At 35.7% G+C, this 24,609-nt stretch overlaps 2 protein-coding genes across 3 annotated transcripts; both read right to left on the bottom strand.

Moving 5' to 3' along the window:
- Positions 1-3,759: 3,759 nt before the first annotated feature.
- Positions 3,760-5,299, bottom strand: LOC135133449 (solute carrier family 25 member 44). 2 transcript variants are annotated; one of them, XM_064061842.1, is made up of 4 exons: positions 4,933-5,299; positions 4,791-4,883; positions 4,370-4,741; positions 3,760-4,322 (listed from the first exon to the last, which is right to left on the bottom strand). In XM_064061842.1, the coding sequence occupies exons 1-4, from the start codon at positions 5,105-5,107 to the stop codon at positions 4,003-4,005; spliced, it is 960 nt and encodes a 319-aa protein (XP_063917912.1). In that variant the 5' UTR covers positions 5,108-5,299; the 3' UTR covers positions 3,760-4,002. The 2 variants fall into 2 exon arrangements, with proteins under 2 accessions (XP_063917912.1, XP_063917913.1); XM_064061843.1 differs by having other exon boundaries at positions 4,791-4,891; positions 4,933-5,022.
- Positions 5,300-12,835: 7,536 nt separating this feature from the next.
- On the bottom strand, positions 12,836-23,812 carry LOC135133684 (fibrous sheath CABYR-binding protein-like). The gene is made up of 5 exons (XM_064062158.1): positions 23,642-23,812; positions 23,284-23,482; positions 23,071-23,220; positions 13,558-13,740; positions 12,836-13,507 (listed from the first exon to the last, which is right to left on the bottom strand). Exons 1-5 carry the CDS (start codon positions 23,723-23,725, stop codon positions 12,891-12,893), a joined length of 1,233 nt encoding a protein of 410 aa, XP_063918228.1. The 5' UTR covers positions 23,726-23,812; the 3' UTR covers positions 12,836-12,890.
- Positions 23,813-24,609: the final 797 nt, after the last annotated feature.

Raw genomic sequence — 24,609 nt, 5'->3', positions numbered from 1 at the left:
ATTAAAAAAATTACGAAAACGAAAAATTGGAAAATCGAAGCGTGGAAAATTGAACGCCACAAAAATTGCATATCAACAAATTGAAGAAACGAAAAACTGAGAAATCGGGAAAACGGAAATCACAGATCTGTAAAATCTAAAAATTGATAAAAAGGAAAAATTTAAATATCCAAAAAAATAACATCTAAATTTTTTAATATGGAAAAAAGAAATAATTATAAATTGGAAAACAAAAAATAATTAAAACTCGCAAAATTAAAAATGTTTAAATTAATAACTAGAGAAACTTGCAAATCTAAAAAAAGAAAAACTGAAAAATTGGGAAATTGGGCAATCAAAATGCAAAAATTAAAAATTAAGAAAATAAATTGTAAAATCGAAAAATGTAATGATTAAATAAAACATTATGACAAATAAAAATTTCAAAATCGAAAAATTTAAACATTTTGAGTTCATAAAAAAATATGAATCGAAAAATCCAGAAATTGAGCAATCAAAATAAAAAAAAAATAAGAAAACGAAAAATTGGAAAATCGAAGCGTGGAAAATTGAACGCCACAAAAATTGCATATCGACAAATTGAAGAAAACAAAAACTGAGAATTCGGGAAACGCAAATCACAGATCTGTAAAATCTAAAAATTGATAAAAAGGAAAAATTTAAATATCTAAAAAAAATTATTAAAACTTGCAAAATTAAAAATGTTTAAATTAATAACTAGAAAAACTTGCAAATCTAAAAAAATAAAAACTGAAATATCGGGAAATTGGGCAATCAAATTGCAAAAATTAAAAATTAAGAAAATAAAAAATTGTAAAATCGAAACACTGAAAACATTGGAACGTCGAAAAATAAAAAAATTAAAAATCGACACATCGAAAAATCTACAAATTGAAAAACTAAAAATCAATAACCCAAAAAGCGTAAAATTGAAAAAATGAATAATTAAAAAACTCAAAAATTAAGAAACACTGCAAATAAAAAAATTTCAAATCGAGGAACGAAAAGTCGACTTCTGAGAGATAACGAAATCTACAAGAAAATGTCTACAACTAATTTTTGGAGATAGTTGAAAATTGGTCGAAAATATCAAAAGTGCCAAAATCAGTCTTATCTTATCAAATACTAGCCCCGCCCACCCACCCTCTATTTTCTTACAGAGTATATCATTTGCCAAAATCAGTCTTACCTTACTAAGTACTAGCCCCGCCCAGCACGCCTCCTTCTCATTCTAATGACTATTTTGTTTCTGTTCAGTATAAAATCAATCATTTCATTCAATTTGAAGAAAATCAATCATTGAAAAGGAGACAGGGTGGGTGGGTGGGGCTAATTATGTTCTTCTGTCGAGTGGGAATGGAAACCAACTTTAGGATCTAAGATGTGAAAATTAAAAAAAAGCACTAATCGTAACTTTTTGGTAAAATCAGCCTTACCATACAAAGTACTAGCCCCACCCATCCGCCCTCTATTTTCTTAGAGAGTATGTCATTTGCCAAAATCAGATTTATCTTAGCAAGTACTAGCCCCGCCCAGCACGCCCAATTCTCACTCTAACGACTAATTTTGTTTCTGTTCAGTATAAGATCATTCATTTCATTCAATTTGGATCAAATCAATCACTAAAAAGGAGACAGGGCGGGTGGGCGGGGCTAATTATGTTCTTCTGTCCAATGGGAGTGGAAACTAATAATACATAATAGAATCCAGGATGTGAAAAAAGTAGAAAAAAGCGCTGATTGTATTTTTTTTCTTATACTACTTGCTATAGAATTTATTGCTTATTTCATGCACCTGACCTGACTTGACCTTACGTAACCTGACCTGTTTTGACTCCTCTATTGTTCCAAATATGCAAATTTTAAACATTTCAGTAAATAATATATAAAAACTATAAAGCACATTACTGAAACAATTGTGTTTTGTGAAACAAAACATACCTAATAATAATTTTGTTTTTTATTTTCAAAATTTTTACAGCGAGCTATTTTGACGGAACTGTAAAAATTGCTGTATTTCAATTAGCGATTTTGCAAAAACGGTGGGAATTTCAAAAGAAACGAAGTCGAAAATGACTTCTGGATATCGAAATCTAGAAGAAAATGTCTTCAACTAATTTTCGGAAGCAACTGAAAAATGATCGAAAATGACAAAAATGCTAAAATCAATCTTATCCACTCAAATACTAGCCCCACCCACCCGCTCTCTGTTGTCTTGGAAGGTATGTCATTTACCAACATCAATATTTCTTGTCAAATACTAGCCCCGCCCACCCGCCCTCTATGTTCTTGGAAGGTATGTGATTTGCCAAAATCAGTCTTATTTTATCAAATACTAGCCCCGCCCACCCGCCCTGTATTTTCTTGGAAGGTATGTTATTTGCCAAAAATCAGTCTTCTCTTGGCAAGTACTAGCCCCGCCCAGCACGCCTCTTTCTCATTCTAACGACTATTTTGTTTCTGTTCAGTATAGGATCATTCATTTCATTCAATTTGGATAAAATCAATCACTGAAAAGGAGACAGGGTGGATGGGCGGGGCTATTATGTTCTTCTGTCGAACGCGAGTGGAAACCAACTTTAGAATTTAAGATGTGAAAAAGTAAAAAAAACGCGCTAATCGTAACTTTTTTTCTTAAAATCAGTCTTATCTTAGAAAGTCCTAGCCCCACCCACCCACCCTCTATTTTCTTAGAAGATATGTCATTTGCCAAAATCAGTCTTACTGAATTTGTACTAGCCCCACCCACCCGCCCTTTATTTTCTTGGAAGGTATGTTATTTGCCAAAATCATTCTTATCTTAGCAAATACTACAGCCCCTAGAAATACATGTACCGTCACCGTGCAGCAAACCTGGCGGAAACTTAACAAAAACAAAATTTATTAACACATTTGACAGACCGCGAAATTTAAAATGGTTTTATGTTGGATTTAAAGTTTGTAGTTTATATACAAAATATGGATTTTTAATTTGAATAAAATATAAAATTTAATCAATAACATCTTATTTAATAATTATTATTAGTTATATTAATTGACATTTAATTGACTTTAAACAAAAAGACCACGTGACAACAGTTGTTTACGCGCTGTCAACTCTCTGCTGACACAATTTGGTTCCAAACCAGGGGAATTTTTTGCGTTACCAACTGCATTTGGTCCACTCGTACAACAATGGATGCCGGTACTATGTATTTCTAGGGGCTACAGCAAATACCTACCACCCCCCTCTCCTCATTTTAACCACTAGTTTAATTTCTGTGCAGTATAAGATCATTTATTTCATTCCGATCGGATAAAATCCATCACTGAAAAGGAGACAGGGTGGGTGGGCGGGGCTAATTATCAGGAGCCGTCCTACAATTTTTTTGACACCAGATTCTTGTCCAGGAGGTTCGAATTAGAGAAGAGAGGAATTTTCAAACAAATCGGAGTTCGTTTAAGTGAGATAAATCGGAAAATTTTGGTCTTACGGAAAAATTTGGTGAAAAATTAAACATTTTCCAATTTATCTGAAATTCGACTTCTAAACAAAATCCTTATTAACCCATACTCAAAGACTAAGTATGTCGCTTTCTTTGGCAATGCTACCAGTGTTACCAACCAGATCTCGTTCAAACTGTCAAATTGGTTGAAAGACCTTGAACTGCGTTACCAACCTAATTACTGTGGTGCAAAATTATTCTTGTTGCCAACTTTATTATGATGTAACCACATTTAATAATCTGTGTGTTTGTTATAGGATTTGAATGAAATAAACTTAAAAGTTCTTTGGTATTTATTGACCCATTTCGTTTGTTTCTGGCATAAAAAATACAAGGGACTCCCAGAGGTACTCAGGGCGTTCCGCGCACCGCCCTTCCGAACACAAATGCCCCCCATAATCAACTAATAAAATCCAACTTACTTTAAAACATATAAATATATAAATTAAACATTTACATCAACTAAAATAATCTCTGACGTATTTAACAAGAAATAAAATTTCAACTACACAACTATATCACCAACGTACATATTTTTTATACTCGTCGTTGACAGACACCCGCTTAATCGTTTCATACCCGAGAATAATGCTAAAACTAAAGGTGGCAGATTGAATAAGTCTGGCACTTAAACCCTTCGAAAACATCCTGACACCTTCCTCAGCCCACAAGTCCCTAAAAGCACTCCCCATCGACTGCAGCCGCTGCACCTGGAGGCGCGCCCTCACCACGTCCAGCGGGTTCGTGATGATGGTGGTCGTGAAGCCCCCCAGCGTCCCCGCCATCGTCTGAATAAACAAGTGCGACACCCAGGACGGCATGATCGCGTGAAGCTCGTCTGCAATATTTGCTCAGTAATAAATAAAGTGGCCAAACAAGTACAACCTTGATAAAAATGATAAAATCCCCACCACAGGGCCGAATTCGGGACGTACGCGGCGAGGCTGGCCATGTAGCCCCGGTAGAAGCCCGAGACGCCGTCGCGCCGGAAAATCTCGCGGGCGATCTCCACGGTCACCGCCAGCTTGCTGGAGCCGGGCTTGATGGACAGGCCGAGCGTGCCGACTGCGAGCTTGTCGCCGCCGCCGTGCACCCCCATCATCATCAGGTGCTGGCTGAGCACGTCGAATGGGACTATGATGGTCTGGCCGACCATGGAGGCGCTGCCCCCGGCGATGAGGGCGCGCACGCGGGAGTCGATGTTGCGCTGGGCCAGCCAGTGGCGCACGCCCTCGTACACCGAGATGTAGAAAACCCCTGCAAACACGGACGTTCACACAAAATCGACACGCAAAATGGTGCATACCGCTTATTATTTGCACCGAGGACACCCAAAAGCCCCGATACAGCCCAGCTAAACCTTCATATCTGTAAATTTTTCCATAAGCATCAAACATACCTTAAAAACTGTATTTTATTGGGAAGCGAGTGCAGGGATGGACACTTACCAGTGTAAATGTCATTACGTTTCTGAATCTGTAACCTTGTTTTTATCAAGGTTAGAGGGTACAGGGCGCAGCGAACTGAAAACGAGCTTAACATTGATAAAGGGAAGAACTTGCTCTTGTCCATCATGTCCCATTCGATGGTTTTGATGAATTCTGGGGGTGGCGATTCCACCATTGTGACATCCCCTGCGTACCGCACTTCTGTCAAGTCGAATTTATTCTAAAACTGATCAACATTTTCGCTAAGAGTGGTGAGAGGCTAGATTGCGTAAACACATTTTTCTACGTTAATTATTAACTAACGCCACGAGAGAACGATTATTTATAAAGTACATCTTGTGTACTTTGACACTGACAGTCAGGTGTGCTCACATGACACAAGGTTATGTAAAATCCCTAGAAAAGTAAACACGCTGACGTAACGCGCGCCAAATTAAAAAACGTAAAACGGCTCAGGGCCCGAACTACGGGCCTTGTTGTCCCTTATTTATCTTCTATTCTTACCCTGTAGCAATATAATTATAATTTTTGCAATTCCGACGGAAGTCATATTCTTTGGTGTAATACTGGTTGCATAACTACAATTAATATAGGAAAAAAACCACTTGAATATTGATTGATCGAGAATATTCTGATTTGACGATGACTATGAGTAACGCACTTTTATTGGCGTCACTGATTTCAAAATGACATCTAGAACGTGTCTCTAAAAATGATAATCTTATTAAACCTTTAGTTATGGCTGGTGATGTTGGCTGAATTTATCCGGATGTAGTGGGTAGGTTTGACGTCAAACCCGCTAAATACGAGTACATTCCAAACAATTAAATCTGAAGCTATGAACTGTAAAATTTTAATTACGTGGTTCTACGTCGAAACATACATACGTTGGGTGCCAGTCGAATTTTTGAGTAAATGTCAGTTCCAGAGCTGATTTCAATTTAAACTTTATACTGTAGATGCACAGAACTTAGACAGTGAAAAAAAAATGTGATAAAGACGATGTATAATAGTTCTAGAGTTTTATGCAAGTTATTCCAGTCAATGTACACGTTGAACCTAGTCTTTTAATAATTAAGGACTTATTTTTTTATTATAATAGGATCCATTTGACGAATAATAATTTCGAATTAAAAACGAAGATACAAAGGTTCCTCGTGATTGGTTCAGATTCTTTAAAAACAAAGGCATCTGGGGCCCTCAAAATTGTTGCACATTCTTAAAGAGAAAGAGACAAGGGGTCCTCGAGATAATTTCACATTCTTTAAAAACAAAGACACAAAGAGTCCCCGAGACAGTTTGGACCCCCGAGAAGGTTGCATCTTCTTAAATAAAAACAGTTGGGACCCCCGAGTAAGTTTAAGGTTCTTAAAGAAAAGATAGTTGGGGCACCCGATGTATCACATTTAAAAAAAAAAGTCAGTTGGGACATCCGAGAAGGTTTTATCTTCTTAAAAAAACGGTTGGAGCCCCCGAGAAGGTTTCACATTCTTAAAAAAAACTAAGTTGGGACCCCTGAGAAGTTTTTATCTAAAAAAAAAAAAACAGTTAGGGCCCCCGAGAAGGTTTCATCATCTTCTTAAAAAGGACTGTTGGGGCCCCATAGAAGGTTTCATTTTTTTAAAAGAAAGACGGTTGGAGCCCTGGAGAAGGTTTCACTTTCTTAAAAAAAAAAAAAAACGGATTGGGATCCCCGAGAAGGTTTCATCTTCTTAAAAAAAAAAAAACAGTTGGGACCTCCGAGTAAGTTTCATGTTCTTAAAGAAAAGATAGTTGGAAGGATTTATCTTCTTAAAAAAAAAACAGTTACGGTCCCCTAGAATTAAGGTTTCATCTTCTTAAAAAAGTACAGTTGAGGCCGCTGAAAAGAGTTCATCTTCTTAAAAAACGACATTCGCGGCCCCCGAAAAGGTTTCACTTTCCTAAAAAAGAAACAGTTGGGCCCCCAAGAAGATTTCATCATCTTCTTAAAAAAACACAGTTGGGGCCCCAGAGAAGGTTTTATCTTCTTAAAAAACAAAACATTTGGAGCCCCCGACAAGGTTTCACATTCTTAAAAAAAGCCAGTTGCGACCCCTGAGAAGGTTTTACCTTCTTAAAAAAAAGACGGTTGGGGGTCCCCGAGAAGGTTTTATCTTCTTAAAAAAAAGACGGTTGGTGCCCCCGAGAAGGTTTCACATTCTTAAAAAAGCCAGCTGGGACGCCCGAGAAGGTTTCATTTTGTTAAAAGAAAGACAGTTGGGACCCCCGAGGAAGTTTCATCTTGTTAAAAAAAAAACAGTTGGGGGCTCCCGAGAAGGTTTCATCTTCTTAAAAAAAAGACAGTTACGGACCCATAGAATTAAGGTTTCATCTTCTTAAAAAAATACAGTTAGGGCCTCCGAGAAGGGTTCATTTTCTTGAAAAACGACATTCGCGGCCCCAAGAAGTTTTCACTTTCGTAAAAAAAAAAAAACAGTTAGAAGCCCCGAGGAGGTTTTATCTTGTTAGAAAAATACAGTTAGGGCCCACGAGAAGGGTTCATTTTCTTGAAAAATGACATTCGCGGCCCCAAGAAGTTTTCACTTTCCTAAAAAAAAAAAAACAGTTAGGACCCCCGAGAAGGTTTCATCATCTTCTAAAAAAAGACAGTTGGGGCCCCATAGAAGGTTTCATTTTTTTAAAAGAAAGACGGTTGGAGCCCTGGAGAAGGTTTCACTTTCTTAAAAAAAAAAAAAAAACAGATCCCCGAGAAGGTTTTATTTTCTAAAAAAAACCAGTTGGGACCTCCGAGTAAGTTTCATGTTCTTAAAGAAAAGATAGTTGGGGCACCCGATGTATCACATTTAAAACAAAAGCCAGTTGGGACCCCCGAGAAAGTTTTATCTTCTTAAAAAAAAGACCGTTGGGGCCCCCGAGAAGGTTTCACATTCTTAAAAAGAGCCAGTTGGAACCCCTGAGAAGGTTTTATTTTCTTAAAAAAAAGACATTTGGGACCCCTGAGAAGGTTTCATCTTCTTAAAAAATAGACAGTTACAGTCCCCTAGAATTAAGGTTTCATCTTCTTAAAAAAATACAGTTGAGGCCCCCGAGAAGGTTTCACTTCCCTAAAAAAAAAGTTATGACCCCCGAGAAGGTTTTATCATCTTCTTAAAAAAAGACAATTGGGGCCCTAGAGAAGGTTTCACATTCTTAAAAAAAACCAGTTGGGACCCCCGAGAAGGTTTCATTTTCTTAAAAGAAAGACAGTTGGGACTCCCGAGGAAGTTTCATCTTCTTAAAAAAAAGACAGTTACGGATCCCTAGAATTAAGGTATCATCTTCTTAAAAAAATACAGATATGGCCCCCGAGAAGGGGTTCATCTTTTTAAAAAACGACATTCGCGGCCCCAAAAAGGTTTCACTTTCCTAAAAAAAAAAACAGTTAGGACCCCCTAGAAGGTTTCATCATTTTCTTAAAAGGACAGTTGGGGCCCCATAGAAAGTTTCATTTTTTTAAAAGAAAGACGGTTGTGGCCCTGGAGAAGGTTTCACTTTCTTAAAAAAAAAATAGATTGGGATCCCCGAGAAGGTTTCATCTTCTTAAAAAAAAAACAGTTGGGACCTCCGAGTAAGTTTCATGTTCTTAAAGAAAAGATAGTTGGGGCATCCGAGGCATCACATTTAAAAAAAGAGCCAGCTGGGACCCCGAGAAGGTTTTATCTTCTTAAAAAACAAACGTTTGGGGCCCTCGAGAAGGTTTCACATTCTTAAAAAAAGCCAGTTGGGACCCCCGAGAAGGTTTCGCATTCTTAAAAAAAAGACGGTTCGGGCCCCCGAGAAGGTATTATCTTCTTAAAAAAAAGACGGTTGGGGCCCCCGAGAAGGTTTCATATTCTTAAAAAAAGCCAGTTTGGGACCCCCGAGAAGGTTTTATCTTCTTAAAAAAGACAGTTGGGACCCCTGAGAAGGTTTCATTTTGTTAAAAGAAAGACAGTTGGGACCCCCGAGAAAGTTTCATCTTCTTAAAAAAAAGACAGTTGGAACCTCCGAGTAAGTTTCATGTTTTTAAAGAAAAGATAGTTGGGGCACCCGAGGCATCACATTTAAAAAAAAAGCCAGTTGGGACCCCGAGAAGGTTTTATCTTCTTAAACAACAAACGTTTGGGGCCCTCGAAAATGTTTCACATTCTTAATAAAAGCCAGTTGGGACTCCCCAGAAGGTTTCATCTTCTTAAAAAAAGACAGTTACGGTCCCCTACAATTAAGGTTTCAGCTTCTTAAAAAACGATATTCGCGGCCCCCGAGAAGGTTTCACTTTCCTAAAAAAAAAAAAGTTATGACCCCCGAGAAAGTTCCATCATCTTCTTAAAAAAGACAGTTGGGGCCCCAGAAAAGATTTTATCTTATTAAAAAAAAACATTTGGAGCCCCCGAGAAGGTTTCACATTCTTAAAAAAGCCAGTTGCCACCCTTGAGAAGGTTTTACCTTCTTAAAAAAAGACGGTTGGGGCCCCCGAGAAGGTTTTATCTTCTTAAAAATAAGACGGTTGGAGCCCCCGATAAGGTTTCATATTCTTAAAAAAGCCAGTTTGGGATCCCCGAGCAGGCTTTATCTTCTTAAAAAAGCCAGTTGGGATCCCCGAGAAGGTTTCATTTTGTTAAAAGAAATACAGTTGGGACCCCTGAGAAAGTTTCATCTTCATAAAAAAAGCCAGTTGGGACCCCCGAGAAGGTTTTATCTTCTTAAAAAAAAGACTGTTGGGGCCCCCGATAACGTTTCATGTTCTTAAAAAAAAGATAGTTAAAGATAGTTGGAGCACTCGAGATTTCACATTTTTCAAAAAAAGACAATTGGGGCCCCTGAGATTTCACATTGTTAAAAAAGCCAGTTGCGACCCCTGAGAAGGTTCTACCTTCTTAAAAAAAAGACGGTTGGGGCCCCCGAGAAGGTTTTATCTTCTTAAAAAAAAGACGGTTGGGGCCCCCGAGAAGGTTTCATATTCTTAAAAAAAGCCAGTTTGGGACCCCCGAGAAAGTTTCATTTTGTTAAAAGAAAGACAGTTGGGACCCCCGAGAAAGTTTCATCTTCTTAAAAAAAAGACAGTTACGGACCCTTAGAATTAAGGTTTCATCTTCTTAAAAAAATACAGTTAGGGCCCCCGAGAAAGGTTCATCTTCTCTAAAAACGACATTTGCGGCCCCAAGAAGGTTTCACTTTCCTAAAAAAAAAACCTGAGAAGGTTTCATCATCTTCTTAAAAAAAAAAACAGTTGGTACCTCCGAGTAAGTTTCATGTTCTTAAAGTAAAGATAGTTTTATCTTCTTAAAAAACAAACGTTTGGGGCCTTCGAGAAGGTTTCATCTTCATAAAAAAAAGACAGTTACGGACCCTCAGAATTAAGGTTTCATCTTCTTAAAAAAATACATTTAGGGCCCCCGAGAAGGGCTCATCTTCTTAAAAAAAAAAAAAAAAACAGTTGGGAGATCCGAATAAGATTCATGTTCTTAAAAAAAAGATAGGGCAGGCGATGTATCACATTTAAAAAAAAATCTACGTGGGACCCCCAAGAAGGTTTTATCTTCTTAAAAAACAAACGTTTGTGGCCCTCGAGAAGGTTTCACATTCTTAAAGAAAGCCAGTTGGGACCCCCGAGAAGGTTTCATTTTCTTAAAAAAAGCCAGTTGGGACCCCCGAGAAGGTTTCATTTTTTTAAAGAAAGACAGTTGGGGCCCTGGAGAAGGTTTCACTTTCTTAAAAAAAAAAACAGATTGGGATCCCCGAGAAGGTTTCATCTTCTTAAAAAAAAAACAGTTGCGAGGTCCGAGTAAGATTCATGTTCTTAAAGAAAAGATAGTTGGGGCATCAGATGTATCACATTTAAAAAATAAATCCAGTTGGGACCCCCAAGAAGGTTTTATCTTCTTAAAAAACAAACGTTTGGGACCCTCGAGAAGGTTTCACATTCTTAAAAATAAGACAGTTACGGACGTCTAGACTTAAGGTCTCATCTTCTTAAAAAAATACAGTTGGGACCCCCGAGAAAGTTTTACTTTCCTAAAAAGAAAAACAAAAAAACCCATTTGGGACCCCCGAGAAGGTTTCATTTTCTTAAAATAAAACAGATTGGGATTTCATCTTTAAAAATACACAGTTGGGTCCCCGAGAAGGTTTCACTTTCTTTAAAGAAAAGACGGTTGGGACTTCCGATAACGTTTCATCTTCTTAAAAAAAAAGATAGTTGAAGCTCTCGAGATTTCATATTTTTCAAAAAAAAGACAGTTGGGGGCACCCAAGGCTTCACATTCTTAAAAAAAGCCAGTTGGGACAGTTGGGGCCCCAGAGAATGTTTCATTTTCTTAAAAGAAAGACGGTTGGGGTCCTGGAGAATGTTTCCCTTTCTTAAAATAAAACAGATTGGAACCCCGAGAAGTTTTCATCTTCTTAAAACAAGACAGTCGCGGCCTCAGAGAAGGTTTCATCATCTCCTTAAAAAAAGACAGTTTGGGGCCCCGAGAAGGTTTCACTTTCTTAAAAAGTCAGTTGGGACCCCCAGAAGGTTTCATCTTCTTAAAAAAACACAGAAAGAATGACAGTAGGAGCAGTTGAGGCGGGGTGTGACATTCTTAAAAAAAAACACTGGGGACTCCCGAAGAACTTTTGACTTTCTTAAAAAAGACAGTTGGGGCTCGAGACGGTTTCATCATCTTACAAAAAGACAGTTTGGGTCTCCAGTTGGGGGTTGTCGCATATATGGCAAAATTGTAGTTTTTTTTTTGTTTACCTCCTTCAACATTTTCATGTGTAAGTTATCAGCGTAATTATATTTTTATCGCTTTTTTTGTTACCAGTTTTACTCTTTCTTTGTTGTAATTTTTCTTGTCTTTTTTGTGACTTTTTATGGCCCTTTTGTTTACCGTTTTTTTGTTTGTTCTTTTTTGTCGTTTCTTTGATCAACCTTTTTGTCGGGGCTTTTTGTCTCGTTTTTTAAAAAATTATTAGGAGTATTTTTGACTTCCCGAGCGTAAATGAAGGAAGTATTGTAATCGAGTCCGTCGGCCAACTCTCTACTTTTACGTTTTCTCGACGTTTCATGACTCCTACAGTACGAAGGAATAGGTCTCCCGTTTCCATCTGTCTGTCTGTCTGTCCGTCTGTCTGCCGTCCCGGATTTTTATTAGACAGATAATCTGCGAAAGTAGTGGGTCGATGGATACAAAACAACATTTTGCAATTTAATTTTGAATCTGCAAAACCGAATGCTTTGAAATCTTGCAAATATTTTAAAGTTATGATAAGCCTGACAAATTTTTAATCAAAATATATTTACTTATCCCCTCCAAAAAATTGATGACGTCAGCTCAAAATTTTGCCGAATAAATCGTATCTAAAATGTGGCTGTAATTTATCAATGTATTATATTTTTTAGATTTGTTTATACAGAGTGACTCAAAAAAATTAATGAATCAATCAATTTATTTTATTGAATAAATTAGGAATTGCAAAAATGAATACTTTGAAATCTTGCAGATGTTTAAGAATTATTGTAAGCATATAACCAAATATATCTGTTTATTCCCCTCAAGAAATTGATGACGTCATCTCAAAATTTTGACGAATAAATTCTACCCAAAATGTGTAAAATATGATGAGTTGTTACTTGTGATTTATCATTGCATTCATATTTTTTAGATTTGCCCCCTATTTTGCCAAAATTAGTCTTATCTTAGCAAGTACTAGCCCCACCCACCCACCCCTATTTTCTCAGATGATTATGTCATTTGCCAAAATCAGTCTTATCTTAGCAAATACTAGCATTTTGGCAAATGACATACCTTTTAAGAAAATAGAGGTTGGGTTCGACCATTTTTTTTTAATTTGGTTAATGACACTTTCAAGGGAAGAAAAAATAGTGTACATCTGATTAGTAAGATGGAAGCATTTTTAATGAAAAAATACATTCAAAAAATCCTCCGCATTCATAAAACAGTAAACTATTCTTAAGCCGCCTCCTCGGCAGCCGCCTCCGACGGCGGCTCCTCAGCCACCGCCTCTTCCGGTGGCGCAGGCGCTGCCTCTTCCACCTTCTCACTCGGCGTCGCTTCTTCAGTCACTCCTGCCTCAGGCTCCGCAGGCGGTGCCTCTTCCGGCGGTGCCTCCTCCGGCGGCGGCGCTTCCTCCTGCGTCGGCGCCTCCTCCACCGGTGCCTCAGCGACCGCCTCTTCAGCCGCCGCCGGCGCTTCGGCCTCCCCTTCCTGCGGAGCCGGTTCTCCCGGCGCTTCGCCCTCCGGCGTCGGTTCGCCGGTAACTTCGACTCCCTCCACCAGAGGCTCGCCTTCCATGGGCTCGGATGTGAGCTCCGTCGTCGTGGGTTCCACGGTGGTCACGTCACCCGAGGTGGGCTCAACCGTGGTTTCTCCCTCTATGGGTTCGCTGGGTGGTTCTGCTACCATCTCCGACTCGGTGGGTTCTTCCGTGGGGGTGGTGGTGGGTGCGTCCTCGCCCTCGGGTATGTGCATACCGACCGGGCTGGGTGGCGCGGCAGATGGGGTTTCTTCTTGGGATGGCGGGATTTCGGGTGTTTCGGATACGGAGGGTTTCTTTTCTTCTGGTTTCTCTGTCGGGTGGAAGGGTTATGAGAGGGGTGGGTCGTGGAGGGTATGTTACCTTGAATGGATTCTTTTTTGGCTTGGGATGGTCTTGAGACGGTTTGGGTGCCGGGAGTTGGGAGGAAGAGTTTGTATTCGTTGGGGAGTTCGTCGTCGCTGTAGAGGACGTCGGAGAAATAGATGCGGCGGATTCGGACGTTTGCGTGAATTTGAACTCGAGTGGTTTCTAGGTAGGTGGAGCCTGGAGAAGTGATTAATTATATAAGGATGATTTTTAAATGAGCATCTAAATCTAACAGATCGACTTGTTTTTAATTAATAGTCATAAATAAAGAGCGGATTTATATGCACACAACTTCGAAACATGCACAGGTTTATGCGCATAAACAATTTACTTCCGGCGACCCGGAAAGTAAGAACAATTAACTATAAACAAAAAACACAGAAATGTCTATAATTATATTTATTACCTATAACTAAGGCTTCGACAATGTATGCAATAAGTGTCGAAGAAATATGCGCAAATATGCATACAGTTTTGGTCAGTAAATGTTTTTTCAAAATTTTCCTTTAGAAATTATTCGCGCTTGTCACTGACATAACACATGTTTTAACATTGAAAACAATCTTTCAACATCGACAGACCAAATTTTGAATTCTCTATTAGATCTGGATCTACATATGGTAAAATTTTTTTTGACGAATAATTTTAGAGCACAACTTCTTGTACCGCTATGTTTAATTTCAGTTGATTTGTACAATTGGTTTCAAGATATTTAACAGTTTCCATTTATTCTAGTGACCCTATATAAATATGTATATTAGATTTTTTTTGTTTGAGCCCTACTTGTTTTTGTCTATTTGCCCATTTGTCTATTTGTACTTGATAAGATTAGACTGATTTTGGCAAAGGATATACCTTCTAAGAAAACAGAGGGTGCGTGGGCGGGGCTTGAACTTGATAACATAAGACTGATTTTGGCAAATGATATACTTTCTAAGAAAACAGAGGGTGGGTGGGCGGGGCTTGTATTTGCTAAGAAAAGACTCAATAATGTCAAAAGTAGTCACTAGAAAATCACTAGGATTTAGAAAAAATTACCTCCCATCTCCTTTCTCCATTTTAATTACTTAATTTATTTACTGTAAAATAGGAATTGAGTTCTTTTTTGAAAAACAGTAGAACCTAATATTTAATAAAAGAAACATTTTATCGGTTCTGAGACGGAAGTTGTAAAGCTACTGCTTGCCTATAAAACACCCTGTAGGAATTGACATCATTTGTCAGAATCAATCTTATCTTTACAAGTACTAGCCCCACTCACCCCCTTCTATTTTCTTAGAGGGTATATCATTTGCCAAATCAGTCTTATCTTAGCAAATACAAGCCCCACCCACCCACCCTCTATTTACTTAAGGGGTATATCATTTGCCAAAATCAGTCTTATCTTTACAAGTACTAGCCCCACCCACCCACCCTTTATTTTCTTAAGGAATATGATATTTGCCAAAATCAGTCGAATCCTAGGAAGTACTATCCGCATTTACAAATTCTCTTCCGAAAATTTTACTCACAAGCTTACATTTTTTCTAAAACACACTTAAATTTTTGAAAAACATTTTCACCTATTTTACCTTGAACATTGGATAGTGTTTGAAAACAATTTGTTACCAGCTGAATAGAATTTACCAGTGCTAAATTGTTGTATTGAAGTTATAATTTTTTTTCAATTTCTTCCCTAAACGTTCAAATTTTTTGGGAACGTTTTTGGGAGTTTTGATTTTATTTTTCTTGTTTATTAGGACAGATATCGTAACGACGATTTCAGATTTGTAACTGGCGGAAGATTATCTCAAATTTGACACCAAATTTGGGTGATTGAACCAATTTTTACAACTTTTTTTTGGAAAATTTTTGAAAATTTTGAATTCACTTTCCGTATTTATTGGAACAGATGTCGTGACGGCAGTTTTGGATTTGTAATTGGCGGAAAGTTATCTAAAATTTTACACCAATTTTCAATCGATTGAACCAATTTTAATCATTTTTTTGGAAAATTTTTGAAAATGTTGAATTCACATTTCGTATTTATTGGAACAGATATCCTGAAGAATATATGAACAAATGTCGTGAAGACGATATCGAATTTGTAATTGACGTGAGAGTTTCTACAATTTGACACCAATTTTCGGTCGATTGAACACAATTTTTTGGAAAATTTTTGGAAATTTTGATTTCACTTTTCGTGTTTATTGAAACAAATATAGCGACGGTGATCTCGGATTGGTGATTGGCGGAAGATTATCTACAATTTGACACTAATTCTTTGTCAATTTAACTCATTTTAGTCATTTTTTTAGAAAATTTTTGAAAATTTTGGAACCATATATTTATTTTAATAGATGTCATGAAAGTGACTTCGAATTTGTAACCAACGGAAGATTATCTACAATTTGACACCAATTTTCGGGTGATTCAACCAGTTTTAACCATTTTTTTGGAAAATTTTTTAAAACTGTGGAACCAAATGTTACCTTTATTTCAACGTATGTTGTGAAGGCAATTTTTTTGTGCAAGATTATCCACAATTTGACAAATTTTCGGTGGATTGAACAAATTTTAACTATTTTTTTGAAAAATTTTAGAAAATTTTGTAATTAAATTTTGTTTTTATTTGAATAGATATCGTGAAGACAATTTCGGATTTGTAATTGAGGGAAGAGTTTCTACAATTTGACACCATTTTTCGGTCGATTGAGCTAATTTTAACCATTTTTTTTGAAAAATTTTACAAAAACATTATAATCAAATTTTACTTTCATTTGACCAAATGTCGCAAAGACGACTTCGAATTTGAAATTGACGTAAGAGTTTCTACAATTTGACAACAATTTTCGGTCGATTGAACACATTTTAGCCATTTTTTGAAAATTTTTGGAAATTTTGAATTCACTTTTCGTGTTTATTGGAACTGATATCCTGACGGCCATTTCACACTTGTAACTAGTTAAAGATTATCTAAATTTTGACAACTTTCGGTCGATTCAACCAATTTTAACCATTTCTTTTTTGAAAATTTTTGAAAATTTTGGAACCAAATATTACCTTTAATTCAACATATGTGGTGAAGGCAACGGATTTGTAATTGGCGTACGATTATCTACAATCTGACACCAATTTTCGGCCATTTGAGGCAATTTTAACAATTTTTTGAAACATTTTAGAACATTTTGGAATTAAGTCTACTTTTATATGATTAGATGTCGTGAAGTCGATTTCAGATTTGTAATTGACGAAAGCGGTTCTATAATTTTACAAATATTTTCGGTCGATTAAACAAATTCTAAACATTTTTTTGGAAAATTTTTGAAAATTTTGGAACCAAATACTACCTTTATTTCAACATATGGCGTGAAGGCAGTTTCGGATTTATAACTTACAGGAAGATTATCCACAATTTGACACCAATTTTCAGTCGATTGAACAAATTTTAAGCATTTTTTTGAAAAATTTTAAAAGATTTTGGAATTAAATTTTGTTTTTTTTAATAGATGTCTTGAAGACAATTTCGGGTTTCAAATTGACGGAAGAGTTTCTACAATTTGACACCAATTTTCTCGATTGATTGAAACCTAGTTTAGCCACTTTTTTGGAAAATTTTTGGAAATTTCGATTTCACTTTTCGTATTTATTGCAACAGATATCGTGACGGTGATTTCAGCATTGTAATTGGGGGAAGATTATCTACAATTTGATACCAATTTTCAGGCGATTGAACAAATTTTAACCATTCTTTGGAAAATTTTTGAATATTTTTAATTCACTTTTTGTGGAACAGATACCTAGACGGCGATTTCAGATTTGTAATTTGCGGGAGAGTGTATAAAATTTGACACCAATTTTCGGTTGATTGAACCAATTGTAACAATTTATTTTGGAAATTTTGTTAAAATTTTACATTTACTTTTCGTATTTATTGGAACAGATATCGTGGCTGCGATTTCAGATGATCTACCCTTTAATACCAGTTTTCAGTGGATTGAGCCGATTTTAACCATTTTTTTGAAAAATTTTAGAAAATTTTGGAATAAAATTTTGCTTTTATTTGAATAGATGTCGTGCTAGACGATTTCGGACGTAATTGACGGAAAAGTTTCTATAATTTGAATCCAATTTTCGATTGATTGAAGAAATTTGAGCCGTTTTTTTGGAAGATTTTTGGAAATTTTGGAATTAAATTTTACTTTGATTTGAACAAATGTCTTGGAGACGACTTTGAATTTGTAACTGATGGAAGATTATCTACCATTTGACACCAATTTTCGGTCGATTGAGCCAATTTTAACCATTTTTTTTTTAAATTTTAGAAAATATTGGAATTAAATTTTTCTTTCATTTGAACAAATGTCTTGAAGGCGTCTTCGAATTTGTAATTGACGGAAGAGTTTCTACAATTTCATAACAATTTTCGGTCCATTGAACACACTTTAGCCATTTTTCTTTAATTTTTGGAAATTTTGGTTTCATATTTCATGTTTATTGGTACAGATATCCTGACGGCGATTTCAGACTTGTAACTTGTGGAAGATTATTTAAAATTTGACACCAACTTTTGGTCGATTCAACCAATTTTAACCATTTTTTTGGAAATTTTTTGAAAATTTTGAAACCAAATATTACTTTTATTTCAACATATGTCGTGACGGCAATTTTGGATTTGTAACTAGCGGAAGATTATCCAGAATTTCACACTAATTTTCGGTCGATTGAACACATTTTAACAATTTTTTTGAAAAATTTTAGAAAATTTTGAAAATAAATTTTGCTTTTATTTGAATAGATGTCGTGAAGACAATTTCGGGTTTGTAATTGACGGAAGAGTTTCTACAATTTGACACCAATTTTCGATCGATTGCACCCATTTTAGCCATTTTTTTGAAACATTTTTGGAAATTTTGATTTCACATTTCGTGTTTATTGAAACAGATATCTTGACGGTGATTTCGGATTTGTAATTGGGGGAAGATTATTTACAATTTGACACTAATTCTCGGTTAATTAAACCCATTTTAGCCATTTTTTTAGAAAATTTTTGAATATTTTGGAACAATATATTAGCTTTATTTTAATAGATGCCATGAAGGTGATTTCGAATTTGTACCCGACGGAAGATTATCAACAATTTGACGCCAATTTTTGGTCGATTGAGTTAGTTTTAATCACTTCTTTGAAAACTTTTAGAAAATTTTGGAATCAAATTTTACTTTTATTTGAACAAATGTGCTGAAGACGACTTTCAATTTGTAATTGACGGAAAAGTTTCTACAATTTGACAACAATTTTCGCAACTGAATCAAATTTAGCCATTTTTTTTAACATTTTTGGTAATTTTGATTTCACTTTTCGTGTTTATTGGAACAGATATCCTGACGGCGATTTCGGACTTCTAAAGTAGTTGAAGATTATTCGCAATTTGACACCAAATTTTGGTCGATTGAATAAATTTTAACAATTTTTTTGAAAAATTTTTGAAAATTTTGGAATTCAATTTTATTTTATTTGAATAGATGTCGTGAAGACGATTTTGGATTTGTAACTGAAGGAAGAGTGTCCACAATTTGACAGCAATTTTCGGTCGGTTGAAACTAGTTTAGCCATTTTTAACATTTTTGGAAATTTTGATTTCACATTTCGTGTTTATTGAAAGAGATATCGTGACGGTGATCTCGGATTTGTAATTGGCGGAAGATTATCTACAATTTGACACTAATTCTTGGTTAACTAAACCCAATTTAGCCATTTTTTTGAAAAATTTTTGGAAATTTTGATTTCACATTTCGTGTTTATTGATACAGATGTCGTGACGGTGACCTCGGACTTGTAATTGAAGGAAGATTATCCACTATTTGACACTAATTCTCGGTCAATTAAACCCATTTTAGCCATTTTTTAAGAAAATTTTTGAAAATTTTATTACCATATATGTATTAGTATTATTTTAAGATGTCGTGAAGGTGATTTCGAATTTGTAACTGACGAAAGATTATCTGCAATTTGACACCAATTTCCGGCGATTGAGCCAATTTTAACTATTTTTTTTGCAAAATTTTAGAACATTTTTGGAATCAAATTTTACTTTTATTTAAATGGATGTCGTGAAGACGATTTCGAATTTGTAATTGACGGAAGGGTTTCTACAATTGGATACCAATTTTCGCTCCATTGAACACATTTTAAACATTTTTTTTTGGAAAATTTGAATTCACTTTTCGTATTTATTGGGACAGATATTATGACGGCGATTTCAGACTTGTAACTAGTTGAAGATTATCTAAAACTTGACACCAACTTTCGGTCGATTCAACCAGCTTTAACATTTTTTTTTGGAAAATTTTGGAAAAGTTTGGAAAATTTTGGAATCAAATGTTACCTTTATTTCAACTTATGTTGTGAAGGCAATTTTGGGTTTGTAACTTGCGGAAGATTATCCACAATTTGACACTAATTTTCGGTCGATTAAACAAATTTTAACAATTTTTTTAAAAAATTTTACAAAATTTTGGAATTAAATTTTGCTTTTATTTGAATAGATGTCGTAAAGATTTCGAATTTGTAATTGACGGAAGAGTTTTTACAATTTTATAACAATTTTCGGTCGATTGAACACATTTTAGACATTTTTTTTTATTTTTGGAAATTTTGAATTCATTTTTCGTGTTTATTGGAATAGATATCCTGACGGCGATTTCAGACTTGTAACTAGTCGAAGATTATCTAAAATTTGACACCAACTTTCGGTTGATTCCACCAGTTTTAACCATTTTTTTGGAAAATTTTTGAAAATTTTGGAACCAAATATTACCTTTATTTATTTCAACATATGTTGTGAAGGCAATTTTCGATTTGTAACTTGCTGAGATTATCCACAAATTGACACTAATTGTAGGTCGATTGAACAAATTTTAACCATTTTTTTGAAAAATTTAGAAAATTTAGAAATTAAGTTTTGCTTTTATTTGAATAGACATCGTGAAGACAATTTCAGGTTTGTAATTGACGGAAGAGTTTCTACAATTTGACACCAATTTTCGGTCGATTGGACCCTAGTTTAGCCATTTTTTTGAAAAATTTTTGAAAATTTTGATTTGACATTTCGTGTTTATTGAAAGAGACATCGTGACGGTGACCTCGGATTTGTAATTGGCGGAAGATTATGTTCAATTTGATACCAATTTTCGGTCGATTGAGCCAATTTTAACCATTTTTTTGAAAAATTTTTGAAAATTTTGAAATCAAATTTTACTTTCATTTGAACAAATCTCGTGAAGACGACTTTGAATTTGTAATTGACGTAAGATTTTTTACAATTTGACAACAATTTTAGCAATTGAACCAAATTTAGCCATTTTTTTTTAAATCTTTGGAAATTTTGATTTTACTTTTCGTGATTATTGGAACGGACATCCTGACGGCGATTTCAGACTTCTAACTAGTTGCAGGTTTCTAAAATTTGACACCTAATTTCGGTCGATTCAACCAATTTTAACCATTTTTTGGAAAATTTTTTAAAATTTTGGAACCAAATATTATCTTTATTTCAACATATGTTGTGAAGGCAATTCTGGATTTGTAACTTGCAGAAGATTATCCACAAATTGACACTAATTTTAGGTCGATTGAACACATTTTAACCATTTTTTTGAAAAATTTTTGAAAATTTTGGAATCAAATTTTGCTTTTATTTGAATAGATTGGGTGAGGAGAATTTCGGATTTGTAACTGACGGAAGAGTTTCTACAATTCGACACTAATTTTCGGTCGATTGAACCCTAGTTTAGGCATTTTTTTGGAAAATTTTTGGAAATTTTGATTTCACTTTTCGTATTTATTGGAGAAGATATTGTGACGGAGATATCAGATTTGTAATTGGCTGAAGATTATATACAATTTGGCATCAATTTTTAATGGATGGCTCAAATTTTAACCCTTTTTTTGGAAAATTTTAGAAAATTTTGGGATCAAATTTTACTTTTATTTGAATAGATGTCGTGTTAGACGATTTCGGACTTGTAATTGATGGAAAAGCTTCTACAATTTGACATCAATTTTCGGTTGATTGAACACAATTTAGCCATGTTTTTGGAAAATTTTTGGAAAATTTGTGTTTACCTTTCGGATTTATTGGAACAGATATCCTGATGGCGATCTCAGATTTGTAACTGGCGGAAGGTTATCTACAATTTGATACCAGTTTTTAGTGGATGGCACAAATTTTAGCCAATTTTTTGAAAAATTTTTTAAGATTTCATCATCATATTTTACCTTTATTTCAATAGATATACTGAAGGTAATTTTATATTTGTAACCAGCAGAAAATTATCAATAATTTAACAGTAATTTTCGGTCGATTGGACCCATTTTAGCCATTTTTTGGAAATTTTTTGAAAATTGTTAATTCATTTTTTGTATTTATTGGAACAGATATCGTGACAGCGATTTAGGATTTGTAATTGGCGGAAGATTATCTACAATTTGACATCAATTTTCGGTTGATTAATGAAATTGTAACCATTTCTTTTTTTGGAAAAATTTTGAAAATTTTGAATTCAGTTTTCGTGCTTATTGGAACAGATATCGTGACGGTGATTTCAGATTTGTTACTGGCAGAAAATTATCCCCAATTGGATTCAACCACTTTTAACCATTTTTTTGAAAAATTTTTGAAAATGTTGGAATCAAATTTTACTTTTATTTGATTAAATGTCGTGAAGACGATTTCGAATTTGTAATTGACGGAAGAGTTTCTACAATTTGACACCAATTTTCGGCAGATTGAACCCATTTTAGCCGTTTAATCCACTTTTCGTGTTTTCGGAACAGGTATCCTGACGACTGTTTCAGATTTGTAACTGGTTGAAGATTATCCACAATTTGACACCAATTTTCGGTCGATTGAGCAAATTTTAACCATATTTTTGCAAAATTTTTGAACATTTTTAATTCACTTTTCGTGTTTGTTGGAACAGAAACTGTAACGGCAATTTCAGGTTTGTTACTGGCGGAAATTTATCTACAATTTGACACTAGTTTTCGATCGACTGAACCCATTTTAACTATTTTTTTGGAAAATTTTTGAAAATTTTGAATCCATTTTCGTGTTTATTCGAGATGTCGTGACAGCGGCTTCAGATTTCCAAATTGCAAAAATGTAAGAATAAAGAAAATAAAAATCCGAAACGAAAAATTGCAAATCGAAAATTTGAAGAAATGAAAAATTCGAAAATTAAAATTTGAAAGCTCGAAAAATTGCAAATCGAGAAACTTTTTTATCCAGTCGTGGACACTTGCAGAAATTTTTGGCATTTTGGACTGGAAATTCACTTGTCAGTACCAAAATAAGGAGTGACAAAATCAATTACAATAAATTGCATATAATCCACTCTGTAGTCATGAATTCTACCTCGGTTAAATCTTTTGTAGACCTCACGGACTACCTTAACCCGGATTTCGCAATTACCTCTTTAAAACGTCGAAAAAAACCTTATTCTAGCGTCAAAATAACATGTTTACCGTAAGCTCGTTTAGTGAAGTCGGCCAAATTAAACTGGACCTGATTCCACCCAGTGCTCAGCCCGATGGGCATCGTGGTACAAAACGGTCGCACCTTGGTCGTTGACTGAAAATTAGAAACTCTGAACCGTCGATGCATATCTTTATCATCTTAAACAAAAAAAAACGAAACCATTAGTCCCAGTCCAGCGCCACAATTATCCCTCCACTCACCCAGAATCTGTATCTCGAACGTGAAATACTTCTTCATGTTCTTGATGATCATGACCAAAAAGGGCAGCTTGATCCCCAGCGAGAGCCTGGGCTTGATGGGGCACGTGATGTAGGTCGTGGCTACGTTGGTCCCGGAGATCTCCAGCACCAGAGAGCGCACCTCGTCGTCGACGACGCGTCTGATGTGGCCGTTCTTCACCTGGAACAGAAAGTGCGAATCCATCACAGGTGGATCTCGGGAGAGATCCGAGCGTCGCGGACGTGCGTCGCCTGAGAACTCTCCGACTGCATTAATATGGTAATGGGCACGACTGGGATGATAAACGTCCGGCGAGTGACAAGACCCGGCGAAACTCACTTGCTTGTCCCACAGCTGCAAAGGGTTGCTGCCGACGCTGTAGAAGATCGACATGAAGCCGCTCTGGTACGCGTTGGCGAACATCACGAAACGATTTTCGGGAACTGTCAGTGGGTTTGTTTACGTCGACTTTGACTTTTACGTGAATTTGGATGCGAGATGGACGTGCGATGACGTGCGGAAGCGAAATTTTGACGGGTCGGATCGAGGGGAGTCGGGGAATCGAGCTCAAGGGGCAGTTATAGAATAATTTAACTATTGAACAACTTAAGGATTTTATTTCCCGGACTTAAGCTATGGCTTCATATTTTCTCGACTTGTTATTACCCATAGAGTACAGTCGTTTCCAAAAAATTTTGAGCTAGATGAGCAAATCAGGTTCTCAAAGATCAATGAAAAGCAGTGGGAATATGACTTTCATGTCAATGTCATTTGCTCGAATTTTTTTAGAAATGACTCTAACCTTTTTTTCTTAATATGTGTAGTCGTCATTTTTTCACAACAAGAAACTTAAAACATGTTTAAATGGTAAATTGGATAGGAAAATATCGATTTTGCTCCGCCTCTCGGTCTGACAACGAATAAAGAAATTCATTAGAATTGAGATAGGGCGGGTGGGCGGGGCTTATTTTTGCCTTTTTATTTCTTAATATACATTGCCATCTTTCCACAAACACGTTTTAAGTTTCATGTTGTGAAAAAAGTCTACACATATAAAATAACACAGGCAAAATATAAGCCCGCCCACCCCCCCCATCTCAATTGTGATGATTTTTTTTTTATTCGCTGTGAACCAAAGGGGCGGAGCTTAACTGCAAAATACTTATTTCTTTACAAAAAATTAAAAACATATTTTTGAGTATCGTGTTATTCAAAGAGTACAAAGTATATTAAGACAAAATGGCAAAATATAAACCCCGCCCACCCACCCCGTCTCAATTGTGATGATTTTTTTTTTCTCGGAAACC

The sequence above is a fragment of the Zophobas morio genome, unplaced genomic scaffold, assembly GCF_036711695.1.
Source record: "Zophobas morio isolate AGI-343-1 ecotype UQ-CSIRO unplaced genomic scaffold, CSIRO_AGI_Zmor_V1 ptg000022l, whole genome shotgun sequence".
NCBI classification, from domain to species: Eukaryota; Metazoa; Arthropoda; class Insecta; order Coleoptera; family Tenebrionidae; genus Zophobas; species Zophobas morio.
This window is presented reverse-complemented; position numbering and strand designations above follow the sequence as displayed.